This window comes from Mustela nigripes, chromosome 7, assembly GCF_022355385.1.
Source record: "Mustela nigripes isolate SB6536 chromosome 7, MUSNIG.SB6536, whole genome shotgun sequence".
Lineage (NCBI taxonomy): Eukaryota > Metazoa > Chordata > Mammalia > Carnivora > Mustelidae > Mustela > Mustela nigripes.
In genome coordinates this window covers 99,949,895-99,968,689 of record NC_081563.1, presented here as the reverse complement: position 1 = coordinate 99,968,689, position 18,795 = coordinate 99,949,895, and the positions used below count along the sequence as shown (strand labels likewise).

Sequence of the window (18,795 nt, the reverse complement as noted above, 5' to 3'; positions counted from 1 at the left end):
TTTTTTTTTTTTTTTTTTTTTTTTTTTTTTTTTTTTTTTTTTGATGCAGGTTTTCTTGTGAGAAAGTGACACATGGACTAGGTCCAAGAAATTAGAGGTGCTCAGTTACTATCTCTTAAGTAATGAATAAATATAGTCTCTCAAGAACCACCATTTTATGGGACACCTGGGTGGCTCAATCAGTTAAGCATCCACCTTGGGCTCAGGTCATGATCTCAGGGTCCTAGGATCAAGTCCCATATTGGGCTCCCTGCCCAGTGGGGAGTCTGCTTCTCCCTCTCCCTCTGCCCCTACCCACCCTGCTTATGTGCTCTCTCTCTCTCTCTGACAAATAAATAAAATCTTAAAAAAACATTAAAAAATAAATTTAAATAATGAACAGCCATTTTTCAAAATTGTTCTGTTGCATAAAAGAGAAATTGAAAATACAATCCTGAGCCTTAACTGTAAGGCATTCTTTTATATTCTCGGGTAATTTATCTGGGGATAGTATGGATCACCAGGCTCTTTCCGCTTTGCATAAATCAGATTTCTAACTTCTCAGCCATGTACCCAGTAGACTTTCTATGTTCTTTTATTTTTTTTTTAAGATTTTATTTATTTATTTGACAGACAGAGACCACAAGTAGGCAGAGAGGCAGGCAGAGAGAGAGGAGGAAGCAGGCTTCCGGCTGAGCAGAGAGCCCAATGCGGGGCTTGATCCCAGGACCTGGGGTCATAACCTGAGTCGAATGCAGCGGCTTTAACCCACTGAGCCATCCAGGTGCCCCTTTCTATGTTCTTCTTATCACCCCATTGTGGTTTCTATTTGATCTTGATCCATTTAGTCTGAGCCTTTCAAGAGCGACCACATGCTATATAACTGGAAAAGCAAGATTCCAAACAATTGGCAACAGGAAGAAATGAGAAGAATATCAGATTTCTGGCTATGTATTTCTGTTTTGTACACAACTCTAAAATTTGGGCAGAGTTCAGTGGGAACAGCTGATCTCTGTTCCATGTGGCACCAGCCGGGGTAGTTCAAAAACCAGAAGGTGAAATCTTCAAGAGGCTACTCACTTTCAGCTAGGCTATTGGCTAGAACTTGAACAAATGGGTTCTCCATGTTGTCTCTCTGCTTCCTCATGGCGTGAAGGTTGGGTACAAGAGCAACCCTCCCCAAAGGACCAGCCAGAAACTGTATCATGTTTCGTGACATAGACTTGAAAGTCACATAGTATTTCTGCCAGAGTTACAGACAAGCCTAGATTTAAGGGGAGGAATTAGAGATCCCATTTCTCAATGAGAGGAGTATCAGCATTACATTTTAAAAGAGTCTGAGGGACAGGTTATCTCATTGCATGCCATCTTGGAAAATAGCATCTACCACAAGCAGTGATCAATATCCATTATGAGTTTATAAACACAGAGCTTGTCAACTAATGGAGCTCTTTTCCAACAATAACCCCAGAGAGTAAGTGTATATACACACATCTATAAATACATTCACATATGCATACGTGAAAGTACTTGGCAAGTGAGGGTTAATTCTTAGATTTGATTTGCTCCCAAGATATTTTCAGTGTGATGCCTCAGGGTCAGGGCAGGGAAATGGGCCACTCAATTAGTTTAAAATAAAAGTACTTTCCCCCAGCATTCATCTACTCTCTGGGAAAATAAATCAAGCTGCTAAATTTTGGACTCATACTATTTCCATGGTAACAAAGCCTAAAATGCTAAAAGGTGGATTAAAGTTCTTTACAATATTTAAGAAATCTGTACTTAGTTTCTGTGATGGTTGAGAGTTCCTTAACAGCAATGAATAGCATTACTATCACTACCCCTCCCCCCTGCAAACAGACACACAGGCACCGGGAGTGCTTTTTAAAATCCCGTTAACTTCTACTTGAGTGACCATTAAGATAGGGAGACGTGAGTAAAAATGAGACTGTCCAGTTTGGTCTCCTTAGATCTGCTTTGAATCAAATTTTCTTGTATTGATTTTGATCTCGATTAGGTAGCTTTAGAAATAATCTGACCATTTGAAACCTGGAAAAAAAGTCAACCATCATAGGTACAGAAATATGAATAATTATGGTGTTTGGGAATTACAAATGGTTTAATACAGCCAGAGAGAAGAATATGTCTAACACAGAGTCTTATTTTTGGTGTTAGGACTTTTAATTATAAAGAGAATTATTCAAATTATTATTTGAAAAATACACAGAAAAGTATAGAAAATAATATACCGTGTACCTACACCCATAGTTAATAGCTTTTACTCATTTGCTAGATTTTTCTCAAATCTCTTTTCTGAAGTTCATGTGTGACATTTCTAGTTGTGTTTCTGTATATCGATGCTTATGAATGAATCCCTTCACTTTTTTATCTTTGTGCTTTAAAAACTTGTACAAATGGTATTATAGAGAAGACATTTTTTGTACCTAGTTTCTATTGCTCCATCATTGTGATTTTTATCTTTAGCTACAGGGCATAAACACACCATAAGGAGAGCAAAGACAAGCATTCAGTATTGCACAGATAGCTAATCATTTATTCAACTAAATTTGTATTTCACCCGAAGAGTGAATTGATGGAGACAGCTTTTGCATTTGTAGAAAATGTTAATGATATGCAGAAAGGACTGGACACCAGAAACTCAAGTGAATATAGGGAAAAGAAAATAAGGTTTATTTGCAACCCAGTTCTTCCATATCTGAAGGCCAGATGCTTTCTCTTATAATCCACCTTTCCTGGGGAGGATTACTGGGGCTGCATGGTATTTGGTGATGAGAGTGAGGGAGTCCAGCGACTGTCTGGGAGGCAGCCTATCTGGACCTGTGCAGAGATGATCAGGGAGCCACGTCTCTGAGCTTCCAGTGGGGAGCCTTGACCATTCCTTGTGTCCTAGCCCTCCCTGCCCGACCATCCCTCTCCTGCTGGGCACTTTGAACTTCCCTAGTGTGAATCTGTTTTCCACAGGCTGGGAGAGCTGCAGGGCTGGGTAGATGACATCCATTTGGGTTCATTCATGTCCTGCCACGTGCGCACCCCACTTCTATTCCCTGTTGCCCTGAGAAATGCCTAGCTTGACATTCTATTCAATTACCAGTTGCCATTTGATAGATAGGGTAATTTTTAAGTTTTTGTAGATTGTTAAAATGGAGCGACTAAAGGAATGTTTATTTTAAAGACTAGAAATGGGGTCACTGATTTAATATCAGATATACGTGAGCTAGCTATTAGATACACTCCATCTCTCTTCTCTGTTTACTGTACTACTCTCCGAAGGTCTCAAAGAAACACCTTATGTAGAGAAGCTCTCCCAAAATGGGAAAAAGGGATGACACACCTGTTTGCTTTTGAGGTGACACTAACTTACTCAGTAATATCTACTATGTTAAAGTTCTATTGACCTCATGTCGCTGTCAACTAATTATATTTTACTTCTGTTGCATTTCTGAGTATGTTAAGTTAAAAGCAAGGGACTTTCATGCAAATTAAACTGCAAGAAGCTTTTTAGGCTGTGTTCAAATACTAACAGGTTTGATAAATTTGTCTAAGATGGGTAGGACAAAGAGCTCTTTGTTTACTGACATACTTTATTGTCATTCTGCTATACACCTCTCGTATGGTTATTTTACAGGACATAAAGTCTAGGTATCCTGTCAGAATCTCCGATCTTATTTATGGCTTGCTGCAAAGTGGCTTATTGTCATTTATTATTTCCTATTTGATTTATATAACATCTTTCCACCAAAGAGCCCATGGGCTTATTTACATAAAGAATGCACACACACACCCCAACTAACACGCACACTTGAACTTCACTCAACACTGTCACACAGTTAGCAGTAGAGTACCAACAAGCTACAGGAGGCTTTTCCATCTGGTTTTAGCTCCAAAACCATGTTCTGGAATATTTCTTATATTCCAAGGTCACCATATTTCCTTTCACTTTGAGTGTTTATTGTTTTCCTCTAGGTGGATCGGATCATCTTCTGTGTCTTCTTAGAAGTTGACTTCAAAATCTACAAAAAGAAAATGAGCGAGTTTTTCCCTGCAGGTGAGTAAAGAGATTTGTTTTCTTTGGAATTGAGGATTGGAGTGGAGGCATCGGTTATATTCTATTTCATTTCCTAGCTTAAGGAAATGTTGCATATATGATCTTCATATACCAGTAACCTGTGGCAACTTGTGTCATAATTTTCAAGAACTCAAAGAGGTGACAGGAAATCTAAGCCCATGACCTCTCTATCCCAGGAGGTCATAGTGTTGTCTTGGGGAAATCAATTCATCTCTTGAGTCTGATCTTCTCATACCAAAAGTGAGGGGCTGGACCAAATGACTTCTAAAGACTTCCTCTGGCCCTTAATTACAGGATCTGTGATTTATTCCCCACACATCTAAGTTGTCCAAGCCTGTGCCTACTTTCTGATCCACCATGTTAAACAACTTTGTTGGAAATTGTGAGAAGCCCATTTATATTCATAGCCAGAATTCAAACATTTCCTGCCTTCTCTACCTAACACCCCAATTTTCTCAGCCCAAATTGCAGTGAAGATAGCAGCCCTTCCTAGGGCAATCTGCAAAAGGTGCTCATTCATTGTAATTCACATTTGAGAATGTAGGAAAAATATCAGCTATTAAAGAGCCTTGTTTACATTGATCGAATGTGTCATTAAATTTGGTTGACCTTGTTAATTGAATATTGCCTCCCACTGTTCCTCTTCCGGGCTTGTTATTTTTATGGTGCGATTCAAGTCACATGCTCAAGGTACTTTCCTCAGCCATGGTAAGAATGGCTTCCAGGAAATTTCAACCTACTGGGAGCATTGTTGATGCCTGCCTTAGAGAGAGCTTTCTTTTGAGGTTTCCATATCCATGGAAGCCAAGAGGTTTTCCATGTAGCCGGTGACTCTGGCAGGTGGGAGGGAGGGAGTGCAGCACACTCATCCTCTCGGCAGCCAGTCCAAGACATCCAGTAAATGTAAATCCAGGATGCCCTGCCTGAAGATCAGAGTAGGACACAGTAGCTGTCAAGAAGAGCCACAGGAAATGGCTAGAAACGTTCAACTTTGTGCTGATGTTCAACTTTGTGCTAACGTTCAAGGTGGACTAAGTTCCCCTGAGTCATGTGAAGTTCTGCTCTCTAGTTTTCTCATTGAAAGGTGAATCTGCTAAGTGTATTTAATTGGAGCCTTTAACTACAGTATTTCCCTAACTAGGACATATTGTAAATTCAAAGAGGCTCCCCATGTGATGAAGGAGAGGATTGGGATTGTGGCCTTCCCCCCCCCCCATCCTTTGCCTTCTCCTCTCTCCTTTTTTTACCTTTAAAAGAAAATCTTTTTAAGCAACTCAGTAATTTATAGCATGTAAAGCACCTAGTGACTATTGAGTAAGTAGTTGTTAGTATGAGCTAAATTTAAAAATTTCTTCTCGCCATAACCCAATACCTCTTTTTCTGTTTCAGTCTCTTTGTTTCATCCTTTCTCTTTATTTCCTATATAACCACAGTGAGCAGACCATGCCTGCATTTCTGTATTTTTAAAGTATTCTCTTTTTTTATACTTTTAAGTATTCTTAAAAGAAAATGTTCATTCATGAAAAAAATGTGATTTGCCATGGTGTGCGATGCAAGTATTCTCATATCTTGTCAATACCACAGCAGATTTCATACACTTTCATCATTTTGGACTTCTTGAGTGTATATAAATTATGATGTAACTTTCATGTTCATGTCTTCTAAAATAAAAACTGTTTTTTGCTCTAGCATATGATAAAAATAATTGCATAAGTATGATCAAGTGATATTAAAACAAATCTATCCATCAGCAGAGATTTCCAGTGGTGCAAAGCCAAAAATCATACTATACATTTATTCTAAGTAGAATAGTTTTAGTGGTCTGGAATGTATTAATAATTATGAAAATAAATTATTTGAAATATTGCTACTCAAAGTAAATCCAGCATTCATCTTAGTACTTGAGCAAATGAAATAATAATAAAATCATCTTGAGCTTCATATCAATACTTTGAATCATAGCATGCTCATGAAATTATTTCCAGTGCCTATTTATAATAGTAAGCACATTTTTAAAGTAAATGTCAAAATTCCTCCAAATTGTTGAGTATTTCCATGATGCTGAAACACCAGCCACTTATAAATTCTGAATATGCAATATGAAATAAAGGTGACTTTTAATGGAATGTGTGACGACTAATATAGATGATATACATTATCTGTCCATAATTTGAATTTATGGTTAATTCATAACCATACCATCTTTGATTGGAATATATTTTTTCTGACTTGCTATATAGCCCCCCTAGACTGGCTTATTTAGACCATCTCTAGTCTTAACACTTCCCAGTGCAATAATAATAGTTTAGAAAAAAAAGTCATTTTATATTAAACAAAATCTCTATAATTTAGGGTTTATTAATCCCATGTCTTTACATTTCATAATCAGGAATCTAAGACAAAATATATTAAAAAATATACAAGTGAGGCTAGATCGCATTCAAGATATAACACATGCAAAACTACTACCTAATATTCATGATAGGAGTAAAAGCTATATTTATGGATTGCTGCCTCTCACCCAACTGCATGGACAAAGTCAAGTAATCTTCAGGCTAACTCTAAGAAAGTAGGCACTATATTAACCCTCCTTTTTCATATGGAAAATGATGCATACCTGAGGAAATGAGGCATATGGCTAGGAAGCAACAGAGCTCTATTTCAAAATTGAGAACAACATCTGTCATTGCACAAGTGATAATAGGTTCACTTCCTCAGAGTGTCATCTCCAGAAAAGGGTGGTTTTGACTTCAAGGATACATTTGGAGCACTGAGAAAGTCTCATTGCTAATGTCATCTGCTGCCCATCATTGTTCAGAGCTGACACACTTCTCTTCTCATACCTGTAAATGTCCTCATGGGAACTGTCTACTATGAGTCAAATTGGTACTTTATTATGGATACCAAAATCAATCCCAACCCCATCATCTAGGCACTGCAGTGCTTTGACCTGAAGGTGAGCAGTAAAGTGATCACTGGAAAGCCAAAAGGCCTTACTCATGACCACAAAAGTATGCTGGTGAAGTGCTTGTAATAGTTTGCTGGAGATACCATGACAAACCACCACAGACTGGGGAGCTCAAACAACTGAAATTTATTTTTTCACAATTCTAGAGGCTCAAAGTGCAGCATGTAGGGGTCAGCAGGATTGGTTTCTTCTGAGGTCTCTCTTCTTGGTTTACAGATGGCCTTCTTCTCTCTGCATCTTCATGAAGTCCTCTCTGTGTATGTCTGTGTCCTAATCTCCCTCTCCTTTTAAGGACAGCAGTCATATGGGATTAGGGCCAACCCTAATAACCTCATTTTAATGTGATCATCTATTTAAAGACCCTATCTCCTAATATAGTCACATTCTAAAGTATTAGAAGTTAGGACTTGAACAAAATATTTTGGGGGACACAACTCTACCCTTACCAGAGCCCGTCATGGAAATGCAATCATGGAGCCATAAAGGAAAGAAACCAGCAAGAATTTTTTTTTCCAACAGTTTTATATCTTGCTGTGGGTGAAGCATATTTGACTTTTTCCTTCCCAGATGTTTTCTTTGAAAGTCTAGTGTAGCAGCTTTATGGAATTACCATACACTTTGGTTGCAAATTATTTATAGTTACACTACATGATTAGATGGCCTATGACAAATAATATTTGTATGATTCAACTCAGATATCTTTGTTCTTTATATAAAAGGTGTATATTTTTTAGTATGTAGGATTTATTGCGTGTATTTTTCACAGATTTGGAATATGGAGGTCAATTTTTTTTTTTTAGAATCTAAGTTCTAATAGAGAATTTAGGGATATTAATTTACCTCATAATAACAATGTCAAATTTACAATTTTGGAATGATATCAAAGAATCCTGATGTTGGAAATAAAAAATACCATTGTCAGGCCCCTCCCTACATTAAAGAAAAGCCTCCATTTGTTTATTGCAATGGTTCTCAACTATATTTTTCAGAGAGTATTTCTCCAAAATAATTTTTAAATTATATCTTCTGACAAATGGGCATGATATTTTTAAAAATTTTATCTGGATTTACTCTTTTAAATCCAACAAGAGAAAGTGTTCACCTGACCTCTTCTTCATCTCCTCTTCTCATTGATTTTATAAGTTTTTCTCATCCAACATCATTCATGATCCTTTCTGTCCATCAATCAACAAATAATTTATTATATGTCTACTATATACCCAAGGCTTTGTCCACTGCTGCATTGAAAATACTGTTCTTATAATATGCCTGAGAGGTAAGTATATGCAGAACAATTAGAAGACAATACTAGCAAGTAATCAAGTATAGCATTGATATGGTCAAAGTACTCAGGATTTCTGAGACAGATATGTCTGAGGACCAGGGTAGTTGTGGCGAGTTTCATGAAGAATGTGTACTTTAAGGTTAAGCAGGAGCAGAGAAGTGATGCCAAGGATTCTGTAAATAACATTGAGAGGAAGGGCAGTTCAGATGGAAGGATTTGTGGAATAAGTATGTCCAATTAGTGATCCCTAACTGAGAAATGCTGACACTCATCAGCATGTAATTGTATGACTTTGTGCATGTTGCTTAACCTTTTTATGCTTCACTTTCATCATGTGCAAACATAGTAATGGGCCAATTCCAAATAAAATAAACAACAAATGTAAATGAATATTCAGAGAGGTATCTAGACTGAACATCATCAATTTTAAAATATCCATGTTTATTTCTTATTACAAATTTTTTTGTTTTTTCATGTTTTCTTGTAATTTTAAAAGGAAGTATTTTAATTATTGTGACCATCTTAATTAAAAAGTATATAACTTCTTATTACAAAAGTAGTACAGATTTGTATAGTAAGGTTCCTAGTTCTTTTCAAATATATGTTTCAGGGAGTTTCCCATTTTGTCATTTGTCCTTGTGGTATTATCCCTTTATAATCAAGTCAATGAGGAACCATAGAGAAACAAAAGAAAGATGAAAGAGAAATGTAGAAATAGAAAGAATGAAAGGAAGGAAAGATGAGAGGTGGAAAGGGTAGATGGAAGGAAGAAAAGAATAAGGTAAAAAAGAAAGAAAAATATCCTTTTTATTAGAGAGTGAAGTTGAAAACTAAAAAAGCTCAAAAATTACCTTTATTTTAAGCCTATGTACTTGATCCCATAAGAAATCATCTCATTTCTGGATAGGATTATTCTTAGTTCTACTCCTCAAGACACTTTTTAGGCAAAGCAGTGTGCTTCCTGATTTACAAAATGTGGTAGGAAGAAAAATGCCCTTCCCTTAAAGACGCCTTAAGCCTCAGAACCTGTGAGTATGTTAGGTCACAAAACAAAGGGGAAATAAGATTGCAGATGAGATGAAGGTGGCTAATTAGCTGACAGAAAGATGGGGACATTATCCTATATTACCTGGGTGAGTCCTTACAAGGATCCTTCAAAGATAGGAAAAGCAGGTAGAGTGGGAGATATGGCTATGGAACAACATTCAGGGGGATGTGGGTCACTAACTTTGAGGATGGAAAACAGGAGCCACGAGCTGAGACTCTGGTAGACAGAAAAGCAAGGAAACAGATTCTCCCTAAGAACCTTCAGAGGGAGCACTGTCCTGCGGACATCTTCTTGCCAGCCCACTGAGATCCAGGTCAGACCGCAAACCCACACAACTGAAAGATGACAAATTTGGTTGTTTTAAGCCATTACGTGTGTGGAAGTTCATAATAGCAGCACTAGCAAACTCATTCACCAGTTGTCTTTGCATAAGTCAAAGAAACACACACAAAAACCTGCTTACCCAGTCTGAATTGTACATTTTTTCCCCAAATGGCACATTCATTGTAGAGGGGACAAAAAACTGCAAAGTAGAAAAAGAAAAAAATTCAGAAATTTCTTTAATTATGAATATTTACAGTGACTTGGCACATTTGGGCACATTTGTACACCTTTAATGTGTGGATCTCATTGATGTTTAGAATTATACAAGACATGTTCTCTGTAATGTGACATAAATGAGTTGACTGCCCTCTTAGGAACTGGGTGCTAACCATTTCCACTTGATGGGCTTCAAAAGCTACAAACACATTTTGCCTTCAATGAAAATCCAGTGAAGTGTTGCTGTAACCAAGCAACCTGAATGAAGGAACAAGCAGCAGGCGTAGACTGAAAGCAATCTGTCCCTTCAAAAAGGGGGACGGTGTGGTGTGTGTAGCCAATGCTTATAAACAGCAGAATGCATAAAGACCTGGGGACATGAACCTTGACTAAGCAGAGTTTGATCTCATTAGGAGGTTCTGATAAAACAAAGGCAAGACAAAGTGCAGCTTGGAGAAGGGAGATGCTATGGGCATATTTACAGAAACCCCTCCACGGTGCTTCCGAAAAAACCCTTCAAATGTCCTGGGTAGACTGGTTTCTGTTCCGTAGGTGAAGATATTGAGGCAAATGCAGGGGGAGCCAAAACCCTTTTCAAGGTACAGTATATGAATGAAATAATTTCTAATAAGACATAAAGGTAAGGATAAAGATCAAAATAAGCAGCGGAATAAAGGAAATCCACCAGCTTTTATTCTGCTTTATCTGTGGCCCTAACTGGGACCCTCAGCTACAACTTTTTGATGTTTTCACCTTCAGTTGCTGTTCACTCCATAAGCCAGAGAGATTAATGATTTCCAATATCCTGTTATAGCTATCACTGTTGAGATCATAGAGAACTCTTTGATGGGTCCAGCATGGTTACTGAAACCAGTGCGAGTTTGGTCATGTGACTCCCTTGACCCTATGGAGCCCTTGTCTTACTTGACTGGACAGACTTTATCCTTTTGACACTTCAGTCTTCTACTTCTCTTCCTGCCGGGAACATACCTCTCTGGTATATTCACCTGTGCACAGGCCATCTCCAGCTGACATCTCCAGGCCTCTCCAACACAACATATCTAAAACTAAATTCAAAATCCTTCCCCTACCCCATCTTTCTCCTCTAAAATTGGATATCTCGGTAATGTGTGCCTTTATATGCCCCATTTGCCAAGCCAGAAACAGCAGAACCATGCAGGTTTTTTTTTCAAGCAGTGCCTTTTATTTATTGATTTATTTATAAATTAATGAGATTTGAGTGCTCCTCTTGACCAAGGACCAGCTGGGGTGGGGTGGAGGGGGACAACCTTAGGCTTATGATTTTTTTTTTTAATTTTTCATAGTCCTATCAATTACATTGCAGAAAGTGAGTTTAGCAATTTGTTAGATGCTGTAGGTCAAGGTTTTCAACTTAATGGAAGAGCTCTGCACTGCAAGGGAGTCCCCTTTATCAATCATTCCTTTGCATGGCATTTCTGATTTGTCAAGTTTCACAAGAAGCCATGAGCTTACCAACATCTTCTGTATTTCGTACAAATCCTGAAAAGCTTGGAGCCCTTTATTTTGGCTAATAATATTTCCTCTCTATACAAAGGTAAATTGCTCCTAGAAGCCCTTAGTAATGAAGTATTTAAAAGGTGAGGGATACAGAAGACACCTTTGTGAAGGAATTAAGCCTTGAAATAGAGAACTTAAGAGCACATGGGGGGAAAAAAAAAGGCAACAACAAGATTTTCATAATTGGTCTGCTTGACAGACCTGCCCATTTGTGTGGATGCCCCAGAAATTTTGACAAAGGTATTTCAGGTGCCTATCCTTTTTTTCCTGGGGGAGTGGAGAGACTGCCTTAGTAGCCCGTAAGGGTCACTTTCTCCTTCATAACCCACTTCTTTTTCCATGCAATACACAGTCCTCTTTGAAGCAAGTTTCCATCCACATACATGTCTCTTAGCCAATCTTAGGGTTCTAACCATGGGTGACAATAACTGTGTGATAGGTGGGTGATCTCCAACGCTGGAGGAAACATATATCTTACAAAGAGAACGACTATTCCTCAGTCCCAGCAACCATCTGGTGTGGGTACCCCTCACCAGCATTAGTGTTGGCCAGAAATCACCAAGTAGCTCAGCTTGGATCTGGAAAAAGTAGGACATCTAATGTTTTTGAAAGCTTTTCCTCCAGCACCCAAAGGCCATTACTTTGGAACAATGGTTCTCCAACTGGAGATTGCATGAGCATTTCCTGGAGGGCTTGTTAAAAAGGTATCAGCGTCCTCCCCTGAGCTTCTGCTTTGATAGATCTTTAGTGGAACCCAAGAATTTGCATTTCTAACAAGTTCCCAAGTGGTGATGATGCTGTTAGTCCAAGACCACACTTTAGACTACAGTTCTGTGGGGTTTCATAATCTGTTTTTATACCATCGACTTTCCGAAAGACTGCATTCATTACGGCAACTCTAGATAAAGGAGTAAGACCCATGTCGAGTCATTCCAAAATCCACCGCATGCTCTGTCCTCTAAGAAACTCTGTCTTCCATCAAAGCAGGTGAAGTAGATATTACAGACTTCAAAGTAGGTTAGACACATCCTTAAAGGGGTTTCTGAAGTGTACAAAGCTATTACTGAAAACTGGTTTTCCTGGGGAAACCAGTTGGTCTTCACACTCCTACGTGGTCAAAATAAGGACTCCAGTCAGACTTGTAATTTTTGTGCAGAACTCAGCAGGGTAATCAGAAAGAGAGGGGTGCGGTGAATAAAACTGGCATCCATTCTGAAATTAACTTCAAGAAAGAAAGAGAGAGAGAGAGAGAGAAAGGGAGGGAGGGAGGGAAGGCAGGGAAAGAGGAAAGGAAGGAAAGAAGAAAGAAAGAAAGAAAGAAAGAAAGAAAGAAAGAAAGAAAGAAAGAAAGAAAGAAAGAAAAAAGATCAAAGAGGCCCCAGTTGAAATGGAGCCTCAGCCACTGGTCCTTTCTGTTGAGGAAGGGAAGGAGGAAGGGAGGGAGGTTTCCTGGAATTGGCATTTCTGAACACCCAGAACAATGCCACAATGCCACCGGATAGACTGCCCTCTATTTTGAAATGATATTTGTAAAACTTTGGCTTAGAACCTTTTCATCCTCTAACAAAGAAGCATGATGCTTGAAGAACTGTTAAAAGGGCAGCGGCTCTGAGCCCATGCTCTATCATCGGTGTCTTAACTGCTTCCAAATTTTGCATGGCATGCCTCCTTATCTCCATAGGCTTATCCTCTTCTTTCATATATTGCTTTTTTGTTTCCCGGTTTTGTTAGAGAAAAATTCTTGCTAGAAATGTGCTGCATAAACATGGCTCAAGTGAATACATTTTATAGAATAATGTTGAACTAAAGTGGATTTCATTAATAAGTAACAGCACATTAGGTGCTTTGTAGACCAAAATTACTCTGTGCTGGATTTTAATATAAATAATACCAAAATATGAAGGCGTGCATTTTATAGTTTATTAGTAAATTTCACTTATGAAAAATGTTCTCTCTCAAAAGCTGGTGTGTCATTTTCTGCTTAAAGTTGTTTAGTAACCCTGTAATTTTCGGGATAAAATTTAAATTCTTCAATCTAAGGTGTTAGGATTCCCCAGAGAAAGAGAACCAATACTGAATATAGATTTAGATATAGATATAAATATAGATGTAGATATAAATTTATTATAAGGAATTGGCTCATGCAATTATGGAGGCTGCCAGGTCCCAAGACCTGCAGTCAGCAAGCTAGAGACCCAGGAGAGCAGATGGCAGAGTTCCAGTGGGAGTCTGAAGACCTAAGAACCAGGAGAGCCAGTGATGTCATTTCGATCCAAATGCTTTCAAGCTTGAGACCCAGGCAGAGCCGGTGTTTCAGTTTGAGTCCAAAGGCAGGAAAAACCCATTCTCCCAACACTATAGTACCCTCTTCCTTGTGGGAGGGTTAACCTTAAACTTACTGGATGAGCCCCCACACCACACATTACAAGGGCTATCTGCTTTATTGTGTCTACCAAATCAAGTGTTACTTTCCATCTGAAATTTCTTTCAGACACCCCCAGAGTCCTGTGTGACACATATCTGGGCATTCCATGGCTCAGTCACATTGACACATGCGATTGACCATCATACCCAGGAAGGAAGAGCCTCCATTATGCAGCTAGAACAGGACAGTTTACCCACAGATCCCCCTGTAACTCCTCCCTTCAGCCACTCGGAAGCTTGTTTTATTTCCTTAAAAGCATCTTGGCTGTTTGTATCCATGTATTTTCACAAATATTTTTCCCTGTGTTTCAGACCAGTTACCCTTTTTTTTAGTTTAAATCCCCCCAGAAGCAGACCCAAAAACAAGAATTCAAGTGGAAGTCATTTATTTGGGAGATGACCCCAAGAATCACCAGCAGGAGAGTGGGAAAGGACAGGAAAGGGAAGGAAGAGAGTAGGGCCTAATTATAAATGAAATTAACCATTGGCTCAAAGCCAGGGTTGGGATGGGGAGGGGAGGACTGTGGGAGAAGCTTCCAAATGAGCCCACTAGAGAAGTAAGGGAACTAGAGTACTTATATGCAAATCCTGGCAGTCCCTTGTGAAAGGCTGCCATCTTGGAGATGTTAATTCCCTGATACTTCTCTAGCAGTCTCCAGCAGCCCAGAGAAAGCCCTCAGGCAGAGGCCCAGGGGCTGGTGGCTGGAAGTTGGGCTGGCGAGCAAGAAAATGTCAAGGAACAAGGGGGTGTAAGTAGGGCACCCACATCTGCCCAGATCGCACTGCAGCCTTTCCTTCCTCCTAGCTAATTCTAACTCGCCCTTAAGGATTCAACGGAAGCCTCAGCTCTTCCGGAAATCTTTCATCGACCTTCTCTCTGACTTGGCTGTTTGTTGTCTGTTTCCCAGTAAAACCTCGGACTACTTGCCTCAGAGAATTTGTTACTTCCTCTTCTGACCGCTGCTTCCACTTCTTTGTGAGCTTTCTGAGGGATTAGGTTGTCAGCTCTATCTTCCAGGTCTTCCATAGTTCCAACATGCGGTGTTGGTCAGTAAATGGTTGTTTAAGAAGGGAAAGTAGTGATAATAAAGACACCGTTAACACTAATAGCCACTATTTACTGAATGCTCATTCCATGTAAGCACTTTGCATGTAGGATGTCTTACCAACTCTGGAAAGTTAGTACTTTTATTATCCCTATTTCTCGGATAAGAAAGCTGAGGTGTAGGTTTACGTAATTTGCCCAAGACTGCACAGCTCCACGTGGTTTGGCCTGGAAATAAACCCAAGCAGTCTGAATCCAGATCCTGAATATACTCTTAACTGCCATATGGATAAATGAGTGAAACGGATGCATAAATGGATAATAACATCAAGTCTGATCATTCCACACCTGGGGACATTCTAGGGATGATGCTATCAGTATAGTTTATAAAGTTCAAATATCAGCTCTAATGTCACATTTTCCAAAAACCCTTCCCAGTAGCAGCTGTCCCTCCCCTGTCACCCATTTGTAAGTGCACTGACTCCTCTCTATTACATGTTCAGATGTATCTGCATGTCTTACTCTCCTTACTAATGATAAGTTTCTAGACACCTGTGTAACCTGGTATTTTCTATTTCCCCAGACATAAAGCCACACATACAAAAGATTACCAATGAGTGCTTGCCACATGGACAAACAGATATACAGAGTTGACAAACAGATATACATAGCAAAGGGATCTTTGGCTCTTCCTTTATCTTTCCCTGGGAACTGTGGAAACTCTTTTTCATTCCTTTCTGAGATTCCAGAAAGTCTGTTGCCATAGAGATGGTTCTAGGTATTTTCGATGGTTCTGAAAAATAAAATTTTGTTTAAAGATATTAAGGTCAGGCAAGAATCCATGAAGAGTTTACTTTGTAACATTTTGATAAATGATTTGGTTAGAAAATTATATTTCTAAGAGAAAGATATTCTTTCTCCCAAAATTCTATTCATGGAAAAAGATGAAAGGAATAAGTTATATAGAAAATCACTAATTTTATAACAATCTGAGTGGAAGAAAATTTACTTCTCCAAAAATTAACTATGGCTGTCAAGAATTACTTTCCTAAAACCTCAAATTAAATGCATTTTCCATTCCCAGTTACTGGTATATCTATAATCTTCTCTTATAATTAGCACTTTGAAGAGTGTCACATTGAATAAATTTAGCCAAGAAATTATTGGATGTAAAGCATATGTCCGAGAGGAAATTACAAATCCTTACTGAGTCATCATTGTTTGCAAATCATCATGTAGACCCATGTTGCCCTGGTATGTAAGAGATAGATAGGAAATATAAACACAGAAATTCTCCAATTTGACTAAAAATATCAGAGAAAATTAAAAATTTTAATTCAGCAGAAATTTCTTCATGGATTTTCATGTATAAAATTAATCACGTTATGTACCAGGGGAAAAAAGGAACATAAGACAGTCTTCAACTTTGTAGAATTTATGATCTAGAGATGGGCATCTGCCAGACAAATATGTTAAAAAGTAGACTCATAATTTGGTGGCAGTAATAACTAATACATAACATTATATATAATATGTAATATATAGTATGTATAAATTAATATAGTTAATTTATAATTTTATTTTTAAATTAAATCAATTTAATTTGTAATTTATAAATTTATATATTACATATAAATTTAAACATAAATATTTATATACTATATAATATATATTAATATTTCAGTAGGTGTCCTAACGCTTTATGTAATACTATCTCATTTAATTCTTGCAACAGCTCTATGTAGGAGGTATTATTATCCCACTTTATAGCTGATGAACCTGAAACTAAGAACTGGCCGGTAACTTTTCCATGGTCACATGCCTAATGAATGGGTGGGTGAAGGAGCTATATGCAGACCTCAGCCCAAACGTCCTTAAAGTTGATACTCAGAAGGTGTTAAAAATAAGCTACAATGAAGAGAAGACTATTCACTCAAACTTGGATGGAGCAGATGTTATGGTGCCTCAGCTCCAAGGATGAGTGTGAACAGAGATGGAGAAAGGCATTATGGCTTCCAGGACTGAGGCAGGTAGTGGAAACTAACAGAGATCTTAGAAAACAGAATCGAGCGGGGCTTGAGTGAAGGTGGTAGCATGAGTGGGACAGAGGAGGGGAAACCGAGAAGAGTGGTCAGAGCAGGTACTGCTGGCCTTGAGTGTGACCCCAAAGAGTCTAGACCTTTCTCTTCAGGCAGACTGGAGTCACTGAACAGTTGTGAACTGGATCAGAGCTGTGTTTGAAGATTGATTTGGCAGTTACGTGTAAAAGGAGTTGGAAGAGCACATTAAGAAATCACCAAATAGGGAAGTTTGAATTTGAGTAGTAGTGATGTGAATAGAGGAAAAAGAAAGAAGACAGGATTCAGCATTGCCTGGATGTGAGCAACAGTGACGGAGAAGAGACGACAATAGGTCAAAAGTTCAGAAAGCAACTATGTCACCCAGAGCACAGTGGAAGCATGGGTCCTTGCCCAGTTACAGAGGGTTTCACTGGGATGAGGGGAGTCAAGTGAGAATGATAGGACTGGGGTGGGCTGTGGGAAGGGCACTTGAATTTGCTTGGTTAAAGATTTGGATTTGCAAGTATAGCAAACTAGCACTTTCCATGGAGCAGTGCGGGGATTGAACCCAGGGGTCAGCCTACATCCAAATGGTGAGCCCCACATTTCTAAATACTTAAGGCAAGGGTGCATCCCTTTCATGGGTACAAAAAATGCAGCATTTAAAGTGTGTGATTTTTTTTTTTTTTTTTTTTTTGGTCCTTTTGAAATGACCAAAGTGACTGTGTGAAACTTTAAAAGCAAAACAAATTGTTACATATATAGTTTTGTTAGACATATCTAACAATTTTTAAAAAGAAGCATAAACCCTAGGTATTAAAATTGTGCTCTAATGTCTGTTTACATTACATTACACTTATTTAGCATAATAATATAAGACAATAGAAATGCATGGTCTACCAGGTTTCTGATGAGTATTTTCTTGCCTTTGCATTTTTATTAGATTGGAGAATTCTGGGGTTTCTAGCTTTTGTATGAACTTTTCTTTGTCTTTTCTCTCTTTTTTTTAAATAGATGATAATAATGAAGAAGAAGGTGTTGACATCAAAGAAGATTCAGGTACTAAATTTATGATTTTATTCATAGAGAATAGGCAAAGATCATTGTGTTGTTTATGTACGCCTCACATTTTTTCAAAGAAAAACGTAGCAAGGTTAATAAAATAGGTAAAGGGGATTAAGAGTGCACTTATCCTAATGGCCACTGAGTACTGTGCACCTGAAACCAACATAACCCTGCATGTTAGCTATACTGGCATGAAAAGACAAAAAAGAAAAAAATAAAAATGTACACTCAAGGTTATAAAATGAGAAAGTAGCTGTGCTAACTCTTGTGGCTTATACAATTAGCATATTTAAGCAGTAGACTTTCAGCTTTCTGAAAGCTGAGGTAAAAATGGAACCTGATGTTATAACGAATAGAGCTGTGTAGCAAATCACCCCAAAGCTTAGTGATTAAAGCATCTGCTTATCCTGCTCATATATTCGGTGGGTCAGGAATTCAGACAGAGCACAGCAGGGCTGACTTCATCCTGCTGCTCTACAAGGTCTGAGGCCTCATCAGGATGCCCCAGTGGCTGGGGGTGGGGGCTGGAATCCTGTGAAGATTTGTTCACTCTCATGTCTGGCCGGTGATTGATACTGGCTCTGGGGCTCTCGGCTGAGACCCTGGCTGGGGCAATTTTCTGAAACATCTATGCATGGCCTCCTTCAATAACCTGGGCTTCCTCTCAGCATGGCAGCCAGGCTCCAAAGTGGTTTCTCTAGAGACAGCAAAGTGAGCCAGCAGGAGCTGTACCCTTTTTAAGCCTCAGCCTCAGG

The 18,795-nt window shown here is 38.6% G+C and overlaps 1 protein-coding gene across 1 annotated transcript in view; it reads left to right on the top strand.

The window, feature by feature from the left end:
* MACROD2 (mono-ADP ribosylhydrolase 2) overlaps window positions 1–18,795 on the top strand; it is a 1,932,176-nt gene that overhangs the window by 1,766,166 nt on the left and 147,215 nt on the right. The window contains exons 9-10 of the mRNA XM_059406514.1: window positions 3,964–4,045; window positions 17,990–18,034. Of these exons, the coding sequence (XP_059262497.1) occupies window positions 3,964–4,045; window positions 17,990–18,034 (127 nt within the window). The remainder of the gene's footprint in view (window positions 1–3,963; window positions 4,046–17,989; window positions 18,035–18,795) is intronic.